Here is a 17,701-nt window from a genome sequence, read left to right on the forward strand (position 1 = left end):
CATTATTAGCATATAGGAATGCAAGGGATTTCTGTATGTTACTTTTATATCCTGCAACATTACTGTATTCATTTATTAGCTGTAGTAATTTTCTGGTAGAGTCTTTAGGGTTTTCTATGTAGAGGATCATGTCGTCTGCAAACAGTGAGAGTTTTACTTCTTCTTTTCCTATCTGGATTCCTTTTATTTCTTTTTCTGCTCTGATTGCTGTGGCCCACACTTCCAAAACTATGTTGAATAGTAGTGGTGAGAGTGGGCACCCTTGTCTTGTTCCTGACTTTAAGGGAAATGCTTTCAATTTTTCACCATTGAGGGTAATGTTTGCTGTGGGTTTGTCATATATAGCTTTTATTATGTTGAGGTATGTTCCTTCTATGCCTGCTTTCTGGAGAGTTTTTATCATAAATGGATATTGAATTTTGTCAAAGGCTTTCTCTGCATCTATTGAGATAATCATATGGTTTTTATCTTTCAATTTGTTAATGTGGTGTATTACATTGATTGATTTGTGGATATTAAAGAATCCTTGCTTTCATGGGATAAAGCCCACTTGGTCATGATGTATGATCTTTTTAATATGTTGTTGGATTCTGTTTGCTAGAATTTTGTTAAGGATTTTTGCATCTATGCTCATCAGTGATATTGGCCTGTAGTTTTCTTTTTTTGTGGCATCCTTGTCTGGTTTTGGAATTAGGGTGATGGTGGCCTCATAGAATGAGTTTGGAAGTTTGCCTTCTTCTGCAATTTTCTGGAAGAGTTTGAGTAAGATAGGTGTTAGCTCTTCTCTTAATTTTTGGTAGAATTCAGCTGTGAAGCCATCTGGTCCTGGGCTTTTGTTTGCTGGAAGATTTCTGATTACAGTTTCGATTTCCATGCTTGTGATGTGTCTGTTAAGATTTTCTATTTCTTACTGGTTCAGTTTTGGAAAGTTAGACTTTTCTAAGAATTTGTCCATTTCTTCCAAGTTGTCCATTTTATTGGCATAGAGCTGCTGGTAGGAGTCTCTTATGATCCTTTGTATTTCAGAGTTGTCTATTGTGATCTCTTCATTTTCATTTCTAATTTTGTTGATTTGGTTCTTCTCTCTTTGTTTCTTGATGAGTCTGGGAAGTATTCTTCTTGCCCCATAACTCATCCTCTCCCCCACACCCCTGCTCCCACACCACCACCCACACGGAAATGTAATAGGTGTAGGCACCATACCTGTACTCTCACTAAGCAGGATAGAATTTGTTCCTGAACACTTTTGAATCCACTATTCTCTTCCTAAAATGCCTTTTTCTCCATCTGGCAAAATACATCTTTCCTTCTAGAATCTGCTCAAGAGTCACTTCCCTGTGAAATTTCCCTGAACCATCAGACTCAGTTGTCTTTTCTTCTGAGTCCTCACTTTGTGCATACGAATTTTCTGGCTGCTTGTAGAATGACCAGCTCACCCCGATTTACCTAGGAATGTCCTACTGCTGCTGCTAAGTCGCTTCAGTCGTGTCCGACTCTGTGCGACCCCACAGACAGCAGCCCATCAGGCTCCCCTGTCCCTGGGATTCTCCAGGCAAGAACACTGGCGTGGGTTGCCATTTCCTTCTCCAATGCATGAAAGTGAAAATTGAAAGTGAAGCCGCTCAGTCGTGTCCAACTCTTAGCAACTCCATGGACAGCAGCCTACCTGGCTCCTTCATCCATGGGATTTTCCAGGCAAGAGTACTGGAGTGGGGTGCCATTGCCTTCTCCGAGGAATGTCCAGGTATTAGCAAAGAAAGCCCCATACCCTGGGAAAGCCTTTAGTCCTCGACAGATCTGGGCAGACAAACCTCGTATGTCTTCCCCATTGGAATACAGACCTCCTTGGTGAAAGGGTTGTATTGCATTCATTTCTGTGTTCCCAGTGTGTTGCACACTGATACATTGACGAATGTGTGTGTGAGACTTCAAAGACTGAAGTCAGTGAGTCAGAATGCCAGATACCAGTGGAGGAGCAATTTATCTAGTTTTGTCTCAGTACAAAAAGATGTTGAAATAGTGTTGTCATTTAGTTTTCTTCTAGATAAACTCAATCATACCTCTAAGTTTATAACTCACTACTTTTGCTCAATCTAGAAGCAAAAGGTTAGCAATACCTATGATAACAATAACCTCCTCCTGCACCCAGAAACAGAATTTAAGACAGATTTTTTTTTTAATGAAAATGAGAAGAAATGGATAGAAAACCTTTTTAAATGCATGCCTACTGGCTCTGAAATTTTGGAAAATGAGTTTACATAACTGGTAGGTCCTGAGAGCTTCATGACATGAATGATAGGGCACAATGTCATTTCTGCTGAGAGTAAAATATCAAGTTTGCCATGTAATTGGTGAGTAGTAATGGCTAGGTGATTAATCCCACTTCTATATAGGGTACACATAAAATACACATTACACATTACATGTCAGTGTCTTAACATAGCACTGCTATTGGGGAAGAGAAGAGAGCTCATTTATCTGAAAACATGCCCACATTTGGGAAGCTCTGTCTGGAGGGGGATGAGAGGGCAGACTCCTTAGCTGTGAGAGTTTCAGCACCAATGTAAGAATACTCTTCTCAGTCGGCCATGAGTTCACCTCCCACCTGGACGCTATGACCCCAGATCAGACACCCTCGTGTCCAGAAAAAGCAAGAGAACATGTGAGTGACTCAGTCTTCCAACCCACATTCATAAAGCAAATCTACATTTCCCTCAGGTACAGTAGAGAATAATGAATGAGCATGAATAGAAAGAAAATGATCACTTAAGTGTTAGAACTGGGAAGAAATCTTTCAAGAGGCAGGATTCTATTAGTCTGTTCTTTTTTTTTTTTTTTTTTTTAATGCTCCAAGTGAAATAGATTTAATTATTCCATTTATCCAAAGCTCATTTTAAAAAATAAAGTATATTTAAAACACTAGTGTTTGAACTAGTGCTTTTAAAATTTATATTTTCAAAACACAGTAAGGCACCCATCATATTATGGAAAGCCTCTTTCATAGCTCTTTTTGTTTCTATTTTATCTCCCCTGCTAGACTATGTGTCTGATTGATCTTTGCCCATCCCTGCACCCCCTACCACAGTGCCCAGCAAACACCATTTGAGAAACAAATGTTTGATGAAACACGATAGCATTTATTGAGTACTTACATGCAGGTACCAGTCTTAAGTGATATACTCAACTTATTTAATATGCCCAACAACTTTATGAGGTGATGTTACTTTCATCCCATGGTTATAGATGAAAAATTCTGAAGCACAGGGAGGTTAAATAACATGCCCAAGATCACATTCTAGGATGGGATTGGGGGGAGGCTTGGATGTAAACACCAGTAACATGAGTGCAGTGACCAAGTTCTTAATACAGTGTCCCACCTTAAGTCAAAAGGGTTGGCCCCAGAAGACCCCTGCAGTGTTATTATTGTCTTATTAGTTTCTGAAGCAAAAGGAAGCTTTTATTCCACTTATCTAGACTGAATAGTAGAGAAAACTTTATGGGATCTTCTCAAAGTTTGTTTTAAAGTGAATAAAAAATACAGACAGGGAGGGGGGCAGAGTATGTGTTTGGCTGCCCATGTAGCTGCAGTTTAAGGCTTCAGATGTGAGGAGGCGACATGCACTTTGCTAACCATCCTAGAGTGTGGGAGTCAGAATTAGGGTCAAAGAAAAATTGTGGAATCCCAAGCAACCAGGAAATGCGTACTGTGGTTCCACTCAGGAATTATTTTCTTAAAAAAAAAAAAAAAAATGCTCCGAATAAAATAGATTTGGGGAAGCCCCGGAAGGAACAGATTTGCATAGATGGGATGACATATTAAACATCAAGCTAACCTTCCCACACCCAGTGCTGAGTGTCTGCCTCCTGGTGCTCCCACATTTTGTCCCTTACGTAGTGTCTTTCCATATGAGCACATCTCTGTTGTAACACAAGAGAGCAGGTCCACGTCTTTCCTAAGCAAAGTGGATGACTTTTTCACTATCACAAGAAAGTCTCGAAAGATTCTGTTTTGCAGGATTCCATGGGTCATTACCCAGATGCAGATTGGTTATAGCTCATAAACTGGCCCTAAGCTTCACCTGAAGTTCTGTCACAACATATATTTTATGGGAGAGTTAAAGTGGAAAGCAGCAAGGTCTATGACCTTTCATGCCTGCCTGCCTCCATCCAGATATTTATGCGACAAACATTTCTTGAGCACAGGCTGCCTCATGCTTTGGAATCATTAGTGTAACCACCTTGATCACCTTGAAAATATTTTACTCGTGGTACAATTTCCATTTGAAAGGTACTTTCTTCTTCTCTCACGTTGACCCAACGATCTATTTATAAACTGTCAACCGAAGTCAAGACGATGTGAGAGTGGCCAGTGGGTGCAAAAAGTGTTATTGGTGACTACGTGCTAAAAATGTCCCTCTCCACAAACCCAGGAGAAGCAAGATGGGGAGTGAACAGGTTGGACTATGGATGGAGCACTGTTAGTGAGGGTCAGACCACAGCCTTCATTGCCCAGCAGACCTGTCCTGCGTGTACTGATGGGCTCAGGACATGAGGCATTCCCCTTGTTTCCTCCATTTCCTCCCCACAGTGAAGGACGTGGCAGTCAAACAGGACTCCGACCTGGGACTACCTTTGGCAGCATGTCATCCAAGCCGCCATAAATATTTCCTTCCCTCTGTACATGTCTGAAACTTTCATTTGCGTGTGTACTCTCTTCTTGAGTGAAAGAACATTTGTTAATATTCCCCAAGGCCGAGTACAGAAAAGAAACTTCTAGTTGAATAAAGGACACCTTTGTACACCTTTGTAGCTTCCATCTCTGGGGATTGCAACCCTAGCTGCATAAGAGAGCGATCTGGAAAGCCTTTTTTTTTTTTTAATGTCAAGCCGTATACTCCATTTGGAGATTGTGACTCCGTTGAGTTATGGTGTGCCTAAATTCTCTCTGGTTTTTTTTTTTTTTTAAGTTATTCAGGTTCATCCAGAACTACAAAGTACTGCCGCATGCAAACTTATCTTATGTTTCCATTCCGTAATGAAAGAGGGTGGGAGAGGTAAGCTGCAAATGAGTGACTATACTGGCAAAGAGAACAGGTGATGGAAGGGCATCCTTGAATATCCTTTTGCCATTCCCATGTGGAAGGATCTCATATCAGTAGTCTTTCATTTCTGAAATGGGCTGTTGGGATCTACCCTCCTCAGAATACGTCTCTTATCCCCTTAGCTCTTAACACCTAAAAATTCTATTGCTAAAATGAAATAATAGACTAGATATAAGAATAAGAATTTTTGATAGTTTCCTATCAAAAATAAGAATTTTTGACAGGATAGTTCCTGTCCTGTACAGAGCTGGATGAGCTGGCTAATAATTCCCTCACACAGTCTTTAAAAAAATGAAGAGGAGGATGGCATATGTCATTCACATCCTTTTACACATTGTAAGGCCCCCAAATCCTTGCTAAAAGGGCTAGAAGCTATTCATACTGGAAGCAGAAGGAAGACAAGGCTTCCTTACTCAGTGATGATCATATTTCTTTGTGATAGGTCTTTTAAAGCTTGGGAGCATTTTAAATTTTAAATGAATGACTCTATTTGTGACAATGTAAATGTTCTGCAGCAATTAGCTCAGGACACTAAAGCCATCCCCAGCTTCCACTATTTGTCAGGTACAAGTCATTCTAGATGAGTTCATTGGTATTTTTCATTCTCTGTGAAATGTAGAACTTCAGTTTAATGGTGAATGGAATCTTTTCAACATACTTTCCATAAAGCAAGTGGCTGCACATTGACTTTTCTAAGGAAGTAATTACATGCATGTGGCAGGTTGGAGGAATCCAATTGTGTAGTAAAACTACCCCGGAAAGCTCTTGTAATGTATCTAAGGATAAAGTTATGTACATGATGAATAATGACCTAGAGAAACAGAAACAGAATAGTTGGGAAAAGGAAGAAAGATGGTAACTTTGGGACATCTCAGAACTGTTTCTAGTTTCTCAAAATTAATAACATATATTTGCAGACAAAAGTTTTAAAACACATACTCAACACTTAACAACAAAATATATATACGTTATCTCTCACTGTGTCCAGTGCTTCGTATACAAAGTTGAATAACCTGTGGACCCTATACATGGTATGTACAATATCGAGAAGGAAATAAATATGAAAATCAATCATGAAAACACAGTATGATCGGGTTGTTAGGTTAATTATTGTGACATTATCATTTAAGATGTTGTACACTACATCACAAAAATATCTTTATCCAAGATCCAGAAAGAATGATCTCATGAGCCAGAATAACAGGAATACTATGTCCTTTGAACCAACATCTGGAGTTTATCTTAAATATTCCAAAGAATATAGCCTGTTTCTTTTTCTTGGTGTATTAGCATCTTGAAAGCTCAATACTAATTTTCAGCATAACTCTAGTAAACAATAGGATCCTATATTATTAATTTTGTCTCTTGATCTTCCACCTAGACTCAACTAACTTCTCCACTGATTTTGTTTACTTCTCCTTGTTGTTGTTCTTTAAAAAGAACAAATTCTCTCAATAGTGAGTCAATGTATAAGAAAATAAATAAACTGATGACAGAAGTTTGTTGAAGGTTTTATGTGCTAACCAAGGGGAGGAGCATAAAACAGGTTTGGAATGTTGCTGGGTGAGGGTGGAGAAAGAGTTATGGGACAGAAGGGAAAAGCATTGTAGAAATAATGGTAACAATACCAATTGCACTTACAAATATAGTAATAGTAATAGGGAATAACTATACCTTGAAGAGGAAAGCTGGAAGGAAAGTTATGACCAACCTAGATAGCATATCAAAAAGCAGAGACATTACTTTGCCAACAAAGGTCCGTCTGGTCAAGGCTACGGTTTTTCCAGTGGTCATGTAGGGATGTGAAAGTTGGACTATAAAGAAAGCTGAGCACTGAAGAATTGATGCTTTTGAACTGTGGTGTTGGAGAAGACTCTTGGGAGTCCCTTGGACTGCAAGGAGATCCAGCCAGTCCATCCTAAAGGAGATCAGTCCTGGGTGTTCATTGGAGGGACTGATGTTGAAGCTGAAACTCCAATACTTTGGCCACCTGATGCGAAGAGCTGACTCATTGGAAAAGACCCTGATGCTGGGAGGGATTGGGGGCAGGAGGAGAAGGGGATGACAGAGGTTGAGATGGCTGGATGGCATCACCGACTCGATGGACATGAGTTTGAGTAGACTCTGGGAGTTGGTAATGGACAGGGAGGCCTGGTGTGCTGCGATTCATGGGGTCGCAAAGAGTCGGACACGACTGAGAGACTGAACTGAACTGATACCTTGATGAATAAACAACTGTACTTTATAATTGTGGGGTTCTCCCTGTATATCTGTACTTTGCAAATATTACTTCTCATATCTTCACCACAACCCCAAGAAGTAGATATTAATGCCCCCATTTTGCAGATGAGGATATGGATGGTCAGAGAACTTAGTAATTTGCCTCAAATGCTACCTCAAACCCAGGCTGTCTTGCTTAAACTGCTTCACCACTGACATTCAGTCTCACAGGAAGAGGGGAGAGGCTTGTTAGGGTATTGCTGATTCCAGTGAAAGTAAAAGTCACTCAGTTGTGTCTGACTCTTTGTGACCCCATGGACTATACAGTCCATGCAAGTCTCCAGGCCAGAATACTGGAGTGTGTAGCTGTTCCCTTTTCCAGCAGGTCTTCTCAACCCAGGAATTGAACTAGGGTCTCCTACATTGCAGGCAGATTCTTTACCAACTGAGCTATGAGGGAAGTCTGCTGATTGGAATTGAAATCTTCCTATTACATCAGAAATATTATTTCTGTACCTTCCCCTTTGGCTGCATCACCTTGCACTTTTGCTTGCAATCACTCCTGGTGGGGGGGTGGGGGGAGGCAGTATTATACCCATCTGAGAGATGGAAGATGCTAACGTTTCAGGCTTAATAATTTGTGCAGGGTCAAACAGCTAATCAAGCAGCAGAACTGGATTTTGAATCCAGGACTCACTGATCCCAGAGCTTGTGTGGCAGCAGCTCCCCTGCCCCAGCTCTTGTGAGCAAGTATTCAGATACTGCAGTCGTCTTGGCAGGTTTCTGGCAATCGCTTTTCTGCCTCAACAGGAATTCAATTCAGTTCAGTCGCTCAGTCGTGTCCAACTCTTTGCAACCCCAGGGACTGCAGCACACCAGGCCTCCCTGTCCATCACCACCTCCCGGAGTTTACTCAAACTCATGTCCATCGAGTTGGTGATGTCATCCAACCATCTCATCCTCTGTCGTCCCCTTCTCCTCCTGCCCTCAATCTTTCCCAGCATCAGGGTCTTTTCCAATGAGTTAGCTCTTCACATCAGGTGGCCAAAGTATTGGAGTTTCAGCTTCAACATCAGTCCTTCCAATGAATATTCAGGACTGACTTCCTCCAGGATGGACTGGTTGATTCTCCCTGCAGTCCAAAGGACTCTCAAGAGTCTTCTCCAAAACCACAGTTCAAAAGCATCAATTCTTCGGCGCTCAGCTTTTCTTTATAGCCAACTCTCACATCCATACATGATCACTGGAAAAACTATAGCCTTGACCAGACAGACCTTTGTTGGCAAAGTAATGTCTCTGCTTTTTAATATGCCCTCCAGGTTGGTCATAACTTTTCTTCCAAGGAATAAGCATCTTTTAATTTCATGACTGCAGTCACCATCTGCAGTGATTTTGGAGCCCAAGAAAATAAAGTCTGCCACTGTTTCCACTGTTTCCCCATCTATTTGCCGTGAAACGATGGGACCAGATGTCATGATCTTAGTTTTTTGAATGTTGAGCTTTAAGCCAAAATTTTCACTCTCTTCTTTCACTTTCATCAAGAGGCTCTTTAGTTCTTAACAACAGGAATTATCTTACTCATATTAACAGAAAATTGGTGGTTAAGATTTGGTTTCTCTTACCTCCTTTTGTTTTATGAATAGTTATAGACCTAAGATGAGAGAAGTGTGTGTGCACATCATGTGTGCACTTCTCAGTGTGAAATCATACATTGAGAAAGAGAAGGTATGTAGGGAAAGGATGCCTTTTTAGAGACATGTTACAAGTACCAGTCTGTTCACTTCTAGGAATATGATTTAGAGCAAGCCATTCAGTCTCTGTGTGTCAGTCTCATCACCTTTAGAATGGGGATGATTAGAATTCTAGACTATCATCATGAGACTTAACTGAGAAAATTTATATAAGGTACCTGGCACAGAAAGTGAAAGTTGCTCAGTCATGTCTGACACATTACGACCTCATGGACTGTAGCCTGCCAGGTTCCTCTGTCCATGGGATATTCCAGACAAGAATACTGGAGTGGGTTGCCATTTCCTTCTCCAGGGGATCTTCCTGACTCAGGGATCGAACCTAGGTCTCTCACATTGCAGGCAGGCTCTTTACCATCTGAGCTACCAGGGAAGTCCCTTAAGTACTAATTGTTCATTCCTCTTCTAAGCCCTCTCCTCTTCATACTCTCATACCATAACGCTAGTTTTTTTTGTACAAAGTACCAAAATCAGTGTACATGCCAATCCTCTGGTGAGGCATATGCAGAAAAAATAGTTACATGAGTATTACTAGGCAGGGTTGTGGTTCCCACCCTTTCTATGGATAAAGAACTTTAAATTTTATACAAATATGGATCATACTCTAAGGATACTATAAGGAATTCTTAAAGTCTAAGCCCTTAGTTTAGCTGATCCATACTTGCTTAAAGATACTCTGTATGTGATATCTGGAAGTTTATTGTCTCACTAGGAAGACTGTAAATACTCTCCTTTTGATTGATCTCTCAGCATCAGTCATCCTAAAGGTATTGTACAAGTTAATGTTGTTAACATAAATTCCACACATATATATTGTTAGGGATCTTTCTTCCCGTATTTGAGACCTTTCATACAGGTCTGCCAATTTGTAAAATGTGTAGACTTTAGTTGCTATAAGAGTAAGACAATCAGTGAATTGCCCTTATACTTATATTGTTGAATTTTACAAAGTTCAGATAACCCTTTTTTCTTCAGCACCATTTGGTATAAATTTCATTTGTTGGCCACATATTTAACTGAACCAAACTCATCTCAAGTCAACACAGTAGACCAGAAAGTAAGTGCATATTCTAGCTCTTTTGGCTGAATCATGCATAATTTAAATACAATACTTTAGGAAAGAGCTACTGAGAACTCTCTTGTCACAGAAACATGCATTGTACACAAGCCGCCCCAGCAGAGGCCTGACTGTGCCTGGTGGGGCTTCAACTATAACCATGTAAGGTGTGTCGTACTCAGCTGCATTCTATAGAGCCATCCATCTGTTCTCTTAAATGACTTTGCCCCATTATTACTCTAATTTGAAATTTTATCTTTCAGCCACATAAATAGAAGAACACAGTTTGAAAACCCTGTCCTGGAAGCAAAAAGGAAGCTACAGCAGCATAACATGCCCCACACAGAACTCGGAGCAAAGCCCCTGCAGGCCCCAGGTTTCCGAGGTTAGTACCTGTCAACGCTGAGTGCTTCAAAGGGAAAGACTGTCTCTCAAATCGCCTGCTCTTCCAAATATGCCTTTAGCTCCAGGGAGCTTTCATATAATTGATTTGCTCTCCCCAACCCGCTTAGTGAGCTTTAGCTGGGTGTTTGCTCTGGCTCTAAAAGCATGTACTTAGCAATCAGGTGGGAAGTTAACACTGGGGCAGCCCTGAACAGGAATTTATAGCAGGTGGAGATGAATGGGTGTGACAGTGATACCGGAGACTGCAGAGATTCATAGAGACTCATGTTTGCCCTCACATGACCAAGCACGAGAATGAGGCTTGTTCTCCTTTGTGACAGTAGACAGCTCCTCATCGACAGTTCCTAGGCCCACACCCGCCCGGCCCCTCGCCACCCGGGAGCGGTCCCGCAGCGAGAGTGACCTGCCTTACTACGGGAGCCCCCTCCCCGGGAGGCCCCGGCTCATCGGTATGTCCTGGGCCGCTTGCTGCACCTGAATGCACCCTGGGTCCACGCGCGGGGATGAGATGCTGCACACGCTCCTCACGTCTTAGCGAGCTCTTACACGTGAAAGCACAAGGGAGGCACTGGTAGTTGGCAGACCTAGTTATGCCTGCGGATGAATTCACACGCTTTCACTGCAGGACCATCAAGATGAATGTAAAAGTCTCACACGGAACTTTTCTCCAAAGTGTAAACTTTATTTTCATAAAGGAAACATAGGTGGCATTTATATTTTAACGAAGCCCTCTTTTTCATAAAGATACGTGTGATATGCAAACAATGTAAGGGCTTCTCTTGTGGCTTAGCAGTAAAGAACCCCCCTGCCAATGCAGGAGATGAGGGTCCGATCCCTGGGTGGTGAAGATGACCCGGAGAAGGAAATGGCAACCCAGTGCAGTATTCTTGCCTGGGAAATCCCCTGGACAAAGGAGCCTGGCGGGCTACCATCAGTGGGGTTACAAAAGAGTCAGATGTGGCTTAAGGATTAAGCCACAACAAAACAATGTAAAATCCCAACATATGGCCCTCATTACTTTATAGTTTATCCATTACACATCACCCAAAACGGAGCAATAACAGAATACTTAAACTTAGTCACCAGGTACAGTCTGGTTCTTGTAAGTATTAAATCATGTTACTCAAAATGGAACAACTAAAAATAAATATATATAAATATACTTGACTGTATAGCATTTAAAGCATGACCATTAATAGCATGACTATTATTTTTAAAGCATTTGAAATATATAGGTTGGGAAGATCCCCCGGAGAAGGGAAAGTCTACCCACTCCAGTATTCTGGCCTGGAGAATTCCATGGGCTGTATAGTCCGTGGGGTCGCAAAGAGTCAGACATTACTGAGCGACTTTCACTCACTCATACTTATTACAGATCATAGCTGGAAACCAAATTACTAGTTAAACCTATATGAGTGGGTTCAAGATCTTTTCAGATTATTTTGGTATATAATTTGAATGTGTCGACATATTGCTACTAACTGTGTTACTTTTACATTCATGATTATATTTAGAGATACTGACTTGCCACTTGCTCACGTTTTAGAGTATACTAATTGCTATCAGGTCAGTAAGAAACAGATTTATCTGGTTATCTTCACAGTATGTTATAAGCAAAAGCTAACTCAGTCCCACATCTAGGCATTCTTTCTAATTAATTTAGACCTTTGAGGAGGTGCTAACATTCTAGTGCTCCTACTTTTTGTTAGACAAAGTAGTCCATTCTGGCTTTCTAGTCCTCTCCCTTCAAGGTTTTGGGCAGGCCCAGCCTCTGACACAAACCTCCTACCTGGACCCTTTCAGAAGAAGAGGAATGGATCCACATGTGTCTGAATGATGTGAGGCTTTACCTTTGTCTGTTCAGTCCTTTTTAAACATAAGAAAGTGAGTTTAGTGAGTAGACACACTGACTTGACAAACTCTGTCTAATCCCAGAAGCTCTGTCACGTTTTCCTGGATTCCTGGGCCGGCTCTGTGTTTGTGGCAAGTACTCAGAGCTTTGCGCTCACAGTCACACCTGCTTGCATTTACCGTAATTAACCCACAGTTGCTCTTGGGGTTGCTGTTCAGTGGCTGATTTTCACCGTGTAAGAACGTGCCTTAACCGCCATGCTTTTTCTTTTTTAACTTTTACTGGCCAGTAGAAAAGCCACTCTTTACCCGGGATGCCTCCCAGTTGAAGGGAACGTTTCTCAGCACCACACTCAAAAAGAGCAACATGGGGTTTGGATTTACCATCATTGGTGGAGACGAGCCTGATGAGTTTCTGCAGGTGAAAAGTGTGATTCCCGACGGGCCTGCAGCACAAGACGGGAAAATGGAAACAGGTAAGTCCCTTAACACTTTAGAAAATTGTTTTGCGATGTCTTTTCTAAGACAAATGTGAGAAACTTCTTTTTTGTGTGTTTTTAATTTGAAGGTCAAAGGTCACTTCACTGAAGGGAAACCACAAATCACGTCTCCCCTGAATTTAATAACATCAAGTTGAAGTAGTTTGGAACTCTAAATATCATTTTTGTCTCATTTTTCTGACTGCCCCTCTATTTGCTGGATTCAGTGAACCCTGGAGATTGACACTTTTCTAATTTATTTCTGAAGTCCCTTCTTAGGAATTTGATTAACATTTCATACTTTTCTAGCTTATAAAAAACTACTGATGTTTTAAAAATCTGTGTTAATCTATAGTATTCTCAGACTAAATTGCCCAGATTAGTTATTTAAATACACTTGCTTATCTCATAGAAAAAAATTATTAATGGTATTCATCTTTATATATTCCCATACAGTATTTTAATACATAAGTTTTTTCTCTAGTCCTTATGCATTAATTTTCATATACATGTCCTTGGATGTCTATCAAGTTATGATTAAAATTCATTTAACATGGAAATGCAGAGTCTAATTGTTAAGGGCAAGGAAATATGAAAGATGCACAGAGGTAGAAAAAATCATAATGAACTAAGTTTGATTTTGCAGTCTGATTTTTAAATTCTCCTACTTGGTCCATGACCTGGAATTAGTTCCATAATTTATGAATACTACTTTCCTTATCTGGAAAATGGAGAAGAAATCAAATTTGATCTTGTGTATTTAAAATATTGATTCAAGAATTTTGGAGTATTGTTTTTGAAATGTCTTCAGTTCAGTCCAGTCACTCAGTCATGTCCGACTCTTTGATATCCCATGAACTGCAGCACGCCAGACCTCCCTGTCCATCACCAGCTCCCGGAGTTCACCCAAACTCATGTCCATTGAATCAGTGATGCAATCGAACCATCTCATCCTCTGTCACCCCCTTCTCCTCCTGCCCTCAATCTTTCCCAGCATCAGGGTCTTTTCAAATGTCTTAGAAAATTACAAAATGCAGTAACTATGTTTTACCATTTCACACTTTACTCACCATTGATATAATTTATGGTATTTACTTACTGAAGTCCATGGGTCTTAGTAGATAAATTAAAGAATTACTTCTGAGGAAAAGTTATACCATTTGTATTCTCTATATATTTATTGATTGCAATTCTGTGGATTTTAAAGTGGTTTGTATACGAAGAGACAACATAAAATTGAGGCCTTCATCTGATATTTTTAATTTCAAAGATGACTTTATTAAATGTTTCCTATGGAAATAACATCTTTTCAGGTTCACCTCATGAGTATATTTGTCACTGCCACTTGCTAGTGAGGAAGGTATTTGATAGATGTTACATTTTCTTAAATTTGAGTAAAGTTTCAAAACTCATCACATTTTTCAAATGCTATTATTGTGAAAATCATGTGTACATACTTTTCTAAGAGTAAGTTAGAGAATGTCCAACTCTGCTGCTCCTCTAGTGAGATTTTGCTAAACAGTCACACCTTCATGTTGCCCCCAAAACATAGAGAAACATCAAAAGACTCAGTTAAAAAGCATTCTGTCATTTTCAACTAGAATATGAGGAAATAATGGAGTTAATAACCATCTTAGTAGAGGGAAAATGATCCCCAGTGCTTCTGAACTTCAGTGAAATATTTAACAAACTCATTTTTCTTTTTTTGATCAATATTTTTATTGAAGTATAGTTGATTTACAATTTTGTGTTAATTTCTGCTGTAAAATGATTCAGTTATACATTATTTTTTATATTCTTTTCCATTATGGTTTATCATAGGATATTAAATATATTTCTCTGTGCTTGTTGTTTATCTATTCTATATATAAAAACTAACATCTGCTAACCCCAACCTCACTCTTCACCCCTCCTTTAGCCACTTTCCCCTGGGAAACCACTACATCTGTTCTGTATGTCCCTGATTCTGTTTCCATTTCATAGATAAGTTCATTTGTGTCATATTTTAGAGTCCACAAATAAGTGATATCATATGGTATTGGTCTTTCTGACTTACTTCACTTAGATGAAATCTCTAGTTGGATGCATGTTGCTACAAATGGCATTATTTTGTTCTTTTTATGGCTTAGCAGTGTTCCATTGGATATATGTACCACATCTTCTTTATCCATTCATCTGTTGATGATGTTTAGGCTGTTTCCATATCTTGGCTATTGTGAATAGGTTACTATGAACATAGGGGTTCGTGTTCTTTTTAAATTAGTTTTGTTTGCTTATATGCCCAAGAGTAGGGTTGTTAGATCATATGGGAATTCTATATTTAGCTTTCTGAGGAAACTATGTACTCTTTTCCAGTGACTGCACCAACTTATATTCCTACCAAGAATGTAGGACAATTCCCTTTTCTCCACATCCTCTCCAGCATTTATTATTTGTAGACTTTGATGATAGCCATTCTGACCCATATGAGGTGGTGCCCGTTATAGTTTTGATTTGCATTTCTCTAATAATTAGCAATGTTGAGCATCTTTTCATGTGCCTGTTGGCCATGTTTGCTTCTTATTTGGAGAAATGTCTATTTAGGTCTTCTGCTCATTTTTCATTGTGTTGTTTCATTATTGCTGTTACTGAGCTGTATGAGTTGCTTATATATTTTGGAAAAAAGCCCATATCTGTCATATAGTTTGCAGACACTTTCTCCCATTCCTTAGGATTTCTTTTTGTTTTGTTCATGTTTTATTTCACCCTTTTGCTATATAAAAGCTTATAAGTTTGATTAGACTCATTTGTTTATTTTGTTTTTATTTCTATCGCCTTGGGAGACTGACCTAAGAAAACAATGATACAATTTATGTCAGAGAATGTTTGCCTATGTACTCTTCTAGGCGTTTAATGGTGTCATGTTTTATATTTAAGTCTTTAAGCCATTTTGAGTTTATTTTTGTGCATGGTGAGAAAGTTATGTTTCAACATCATTGATTTACATGTGGCTGTTCAACTTTTCTAACACCACTTGCTGAAAAGGCTTTTCTCCATTGTATGTTCTTGCCTCCTTTGTCGAAGACTAATTGACTATAGATGTGTGGGTTCATTTTGGTGCTCTCTGTTGTATTCCTTTGATCTGTGTTTTTTGGTGCCAGTACCATACTGTTTTTGAATACTGTAGCTTTGTACTATTGTCTAAAATCTGGAAGCACTATGCCTCCTGCTTCTTCTTTTTCTTCAGAACTGCTTTGGCTATTCTGGGTCTTTTATGGTTCCATATGAATTTTAGAATTATTTATTATAGTTCTTTGAAAAATGTCATAAGTAATTTGATAGGGATCAGATTAAATCTGTAGATTGCTTTGGGAAGTATGATTTTAACAGTATTAATTATTCCAATATAAGAACATGGGATATTTTTCCATTTCTTTTGAGTCACCTTCAGTTGGCAGCCCACTCCAGTACCCTTGCCTGGAGAATCTCATGGACAGAGGAGCCTGGTAGGATACAGTCCATGGGGTCACAAAGAGTCAGACATGACTGAGTGACTTCACTTTCACTTTTACTTTTCAGTCTTCCATATTAGTGTTTTATAGTTCTTAGCATATAAGTCTTTCACTTCCTTGGTGAAGTAACTAACTCATTTCTTTTCATTATAAAGGACCCAGTTACTTTTTTCTCTCACCCAATCCATTATTCCATGTTTCAGAAATAGAAAAAAAACTTCTTTCAGCATAAACTTAAAAGACCAAGGGAATTCCCTGACAGTCCAGTGGTTAGCGCTCTGCTCTTCTGTTGCAGGTAGCACAGACTCAATCCCTGGTCAAGGAAATAAGATCCCACATGCCACTCAGCAAAAATAAATAGATAAAAACGCAAAATTAAACGGCTTGCACAGTAGCGCCTTTTCTCTTTTCATTTCTTTTCCTAGTTTGCCACACTCCTACAGTCTTAGCCTACTCAACAACAAAGTCAAAGATTTTATTTAGAATTTAGCTGATTTTCTTCTTTTAGGATAATCGCTGAACAGGTCCTAATAAGAAGAGAAGAACCTATCTCCTATTTATTCTTCTCTTTATTCATTCAACAAACACTTCTTAAGCTCTGGCTTTTCACAGTCATCCCTGTCCACCAGGACTACAAAGATGGATATGACAATAGCCAGGCTCTTGAGAAGTTTGCATCTAGGAGGAGTTTTGCATAAATAAACAAGTAATTGTAACACAGTGTTAATAGGATGAGTCTGTAATAACCATGGTGTTGGCACCAAGTCAGGAGAGTCAGGGGAGGACACAACTGATTTTTCTTAAGTGTGTTTCTAACTAAATAATTTTATTAGGCTTTTTAGGGGTGATAATTTCTCTCATCAGAGAATAATATTGAAATCTACTGCTTATTAGTCAAAAATATTGTGTTCATTTTTAATTGTAATAGGATTTTAAAATTCCATAAATTACAGTAGAGGGAATGGCTGTTCAGTTGAGCAAATAGTGAATACCCATATGTGACAGGCATTCTGATAATTATTTGGGATGCAAAAATGAGGATACAAATGTTTCTACCCTTAAGAAGTTTATAGTATAGACATAATGAGTGATTTGTTAGTGAATATCTCTAACAGTTCAAACAAAAATATGTACAAAGTTCAGAACGAGTACAGAGGAAGGTGGGTTTGATTCATTGTGAAGGGCTTAGGGATGGCCTCACAGAAGATGATGTCTGAGAGAGTTTTGAATGTTGAATAGACATTTGCTAGGTGAACAAGTAAAGAGAGCCATAGGAAGAAGAAAATAACAATGTGCAAAAGCACAGTAGTGAAGCATACCTAGGAAAAGATTTATATGCCATCTCAGC

General features: G+C 39.4%; 1 protein-coding gene across 5 annotated transcripts in view; it reads left to right on the forward strand.

Moving 5' to 3' along the window:
* The window catches only part of MAGI2 (membrane associated guanylate kinase, WW and PDZ domain containing 2), a 1,418,773-nt gene that overhangs the window by 1,088,094 nt on the left and 312,978 nt on the right, over positions 1–17,701 (forward strand). For 3 of the 5 annotated variants that reach the window (XM_065939768.1, XM_065939769.1, XM_065939770.1), the window contains exons 8-10: positions 10,391–10,512; positions 10,853–10,981; positions 12,677–12,859. In XM_065939768.1, coding sequence (XP_065795840.1) covers positions 10,391–10,512; positions 10,853–10,981; positions 12,677–12,859 — 434 coding nt within the window. The remainder of the gene's footprint in view (positions 1–10,390; positions 10,513–10,852; positions 10,982–12,676; positions 12,860–17,701) is intronic. The other 2 variants (XM_065939771.1, XM_065939772.1) reach the window with 1 other exon arrangement.

Source organism: Muntiacus reevesi, chromosome 6, assembly GCF_963930625.1.
Source record: "Muntiacus reevesi chromosome 6, mMunRee1.1, whole genome shotgun sequence".
Taxonomy (NCBI): domain Eukaryota; kingdom Metazoa; phylum Chordata; class Mammalia; order Artiodactyla; family Cervidae; genus Muntiacus; species Muntiacus reevesi.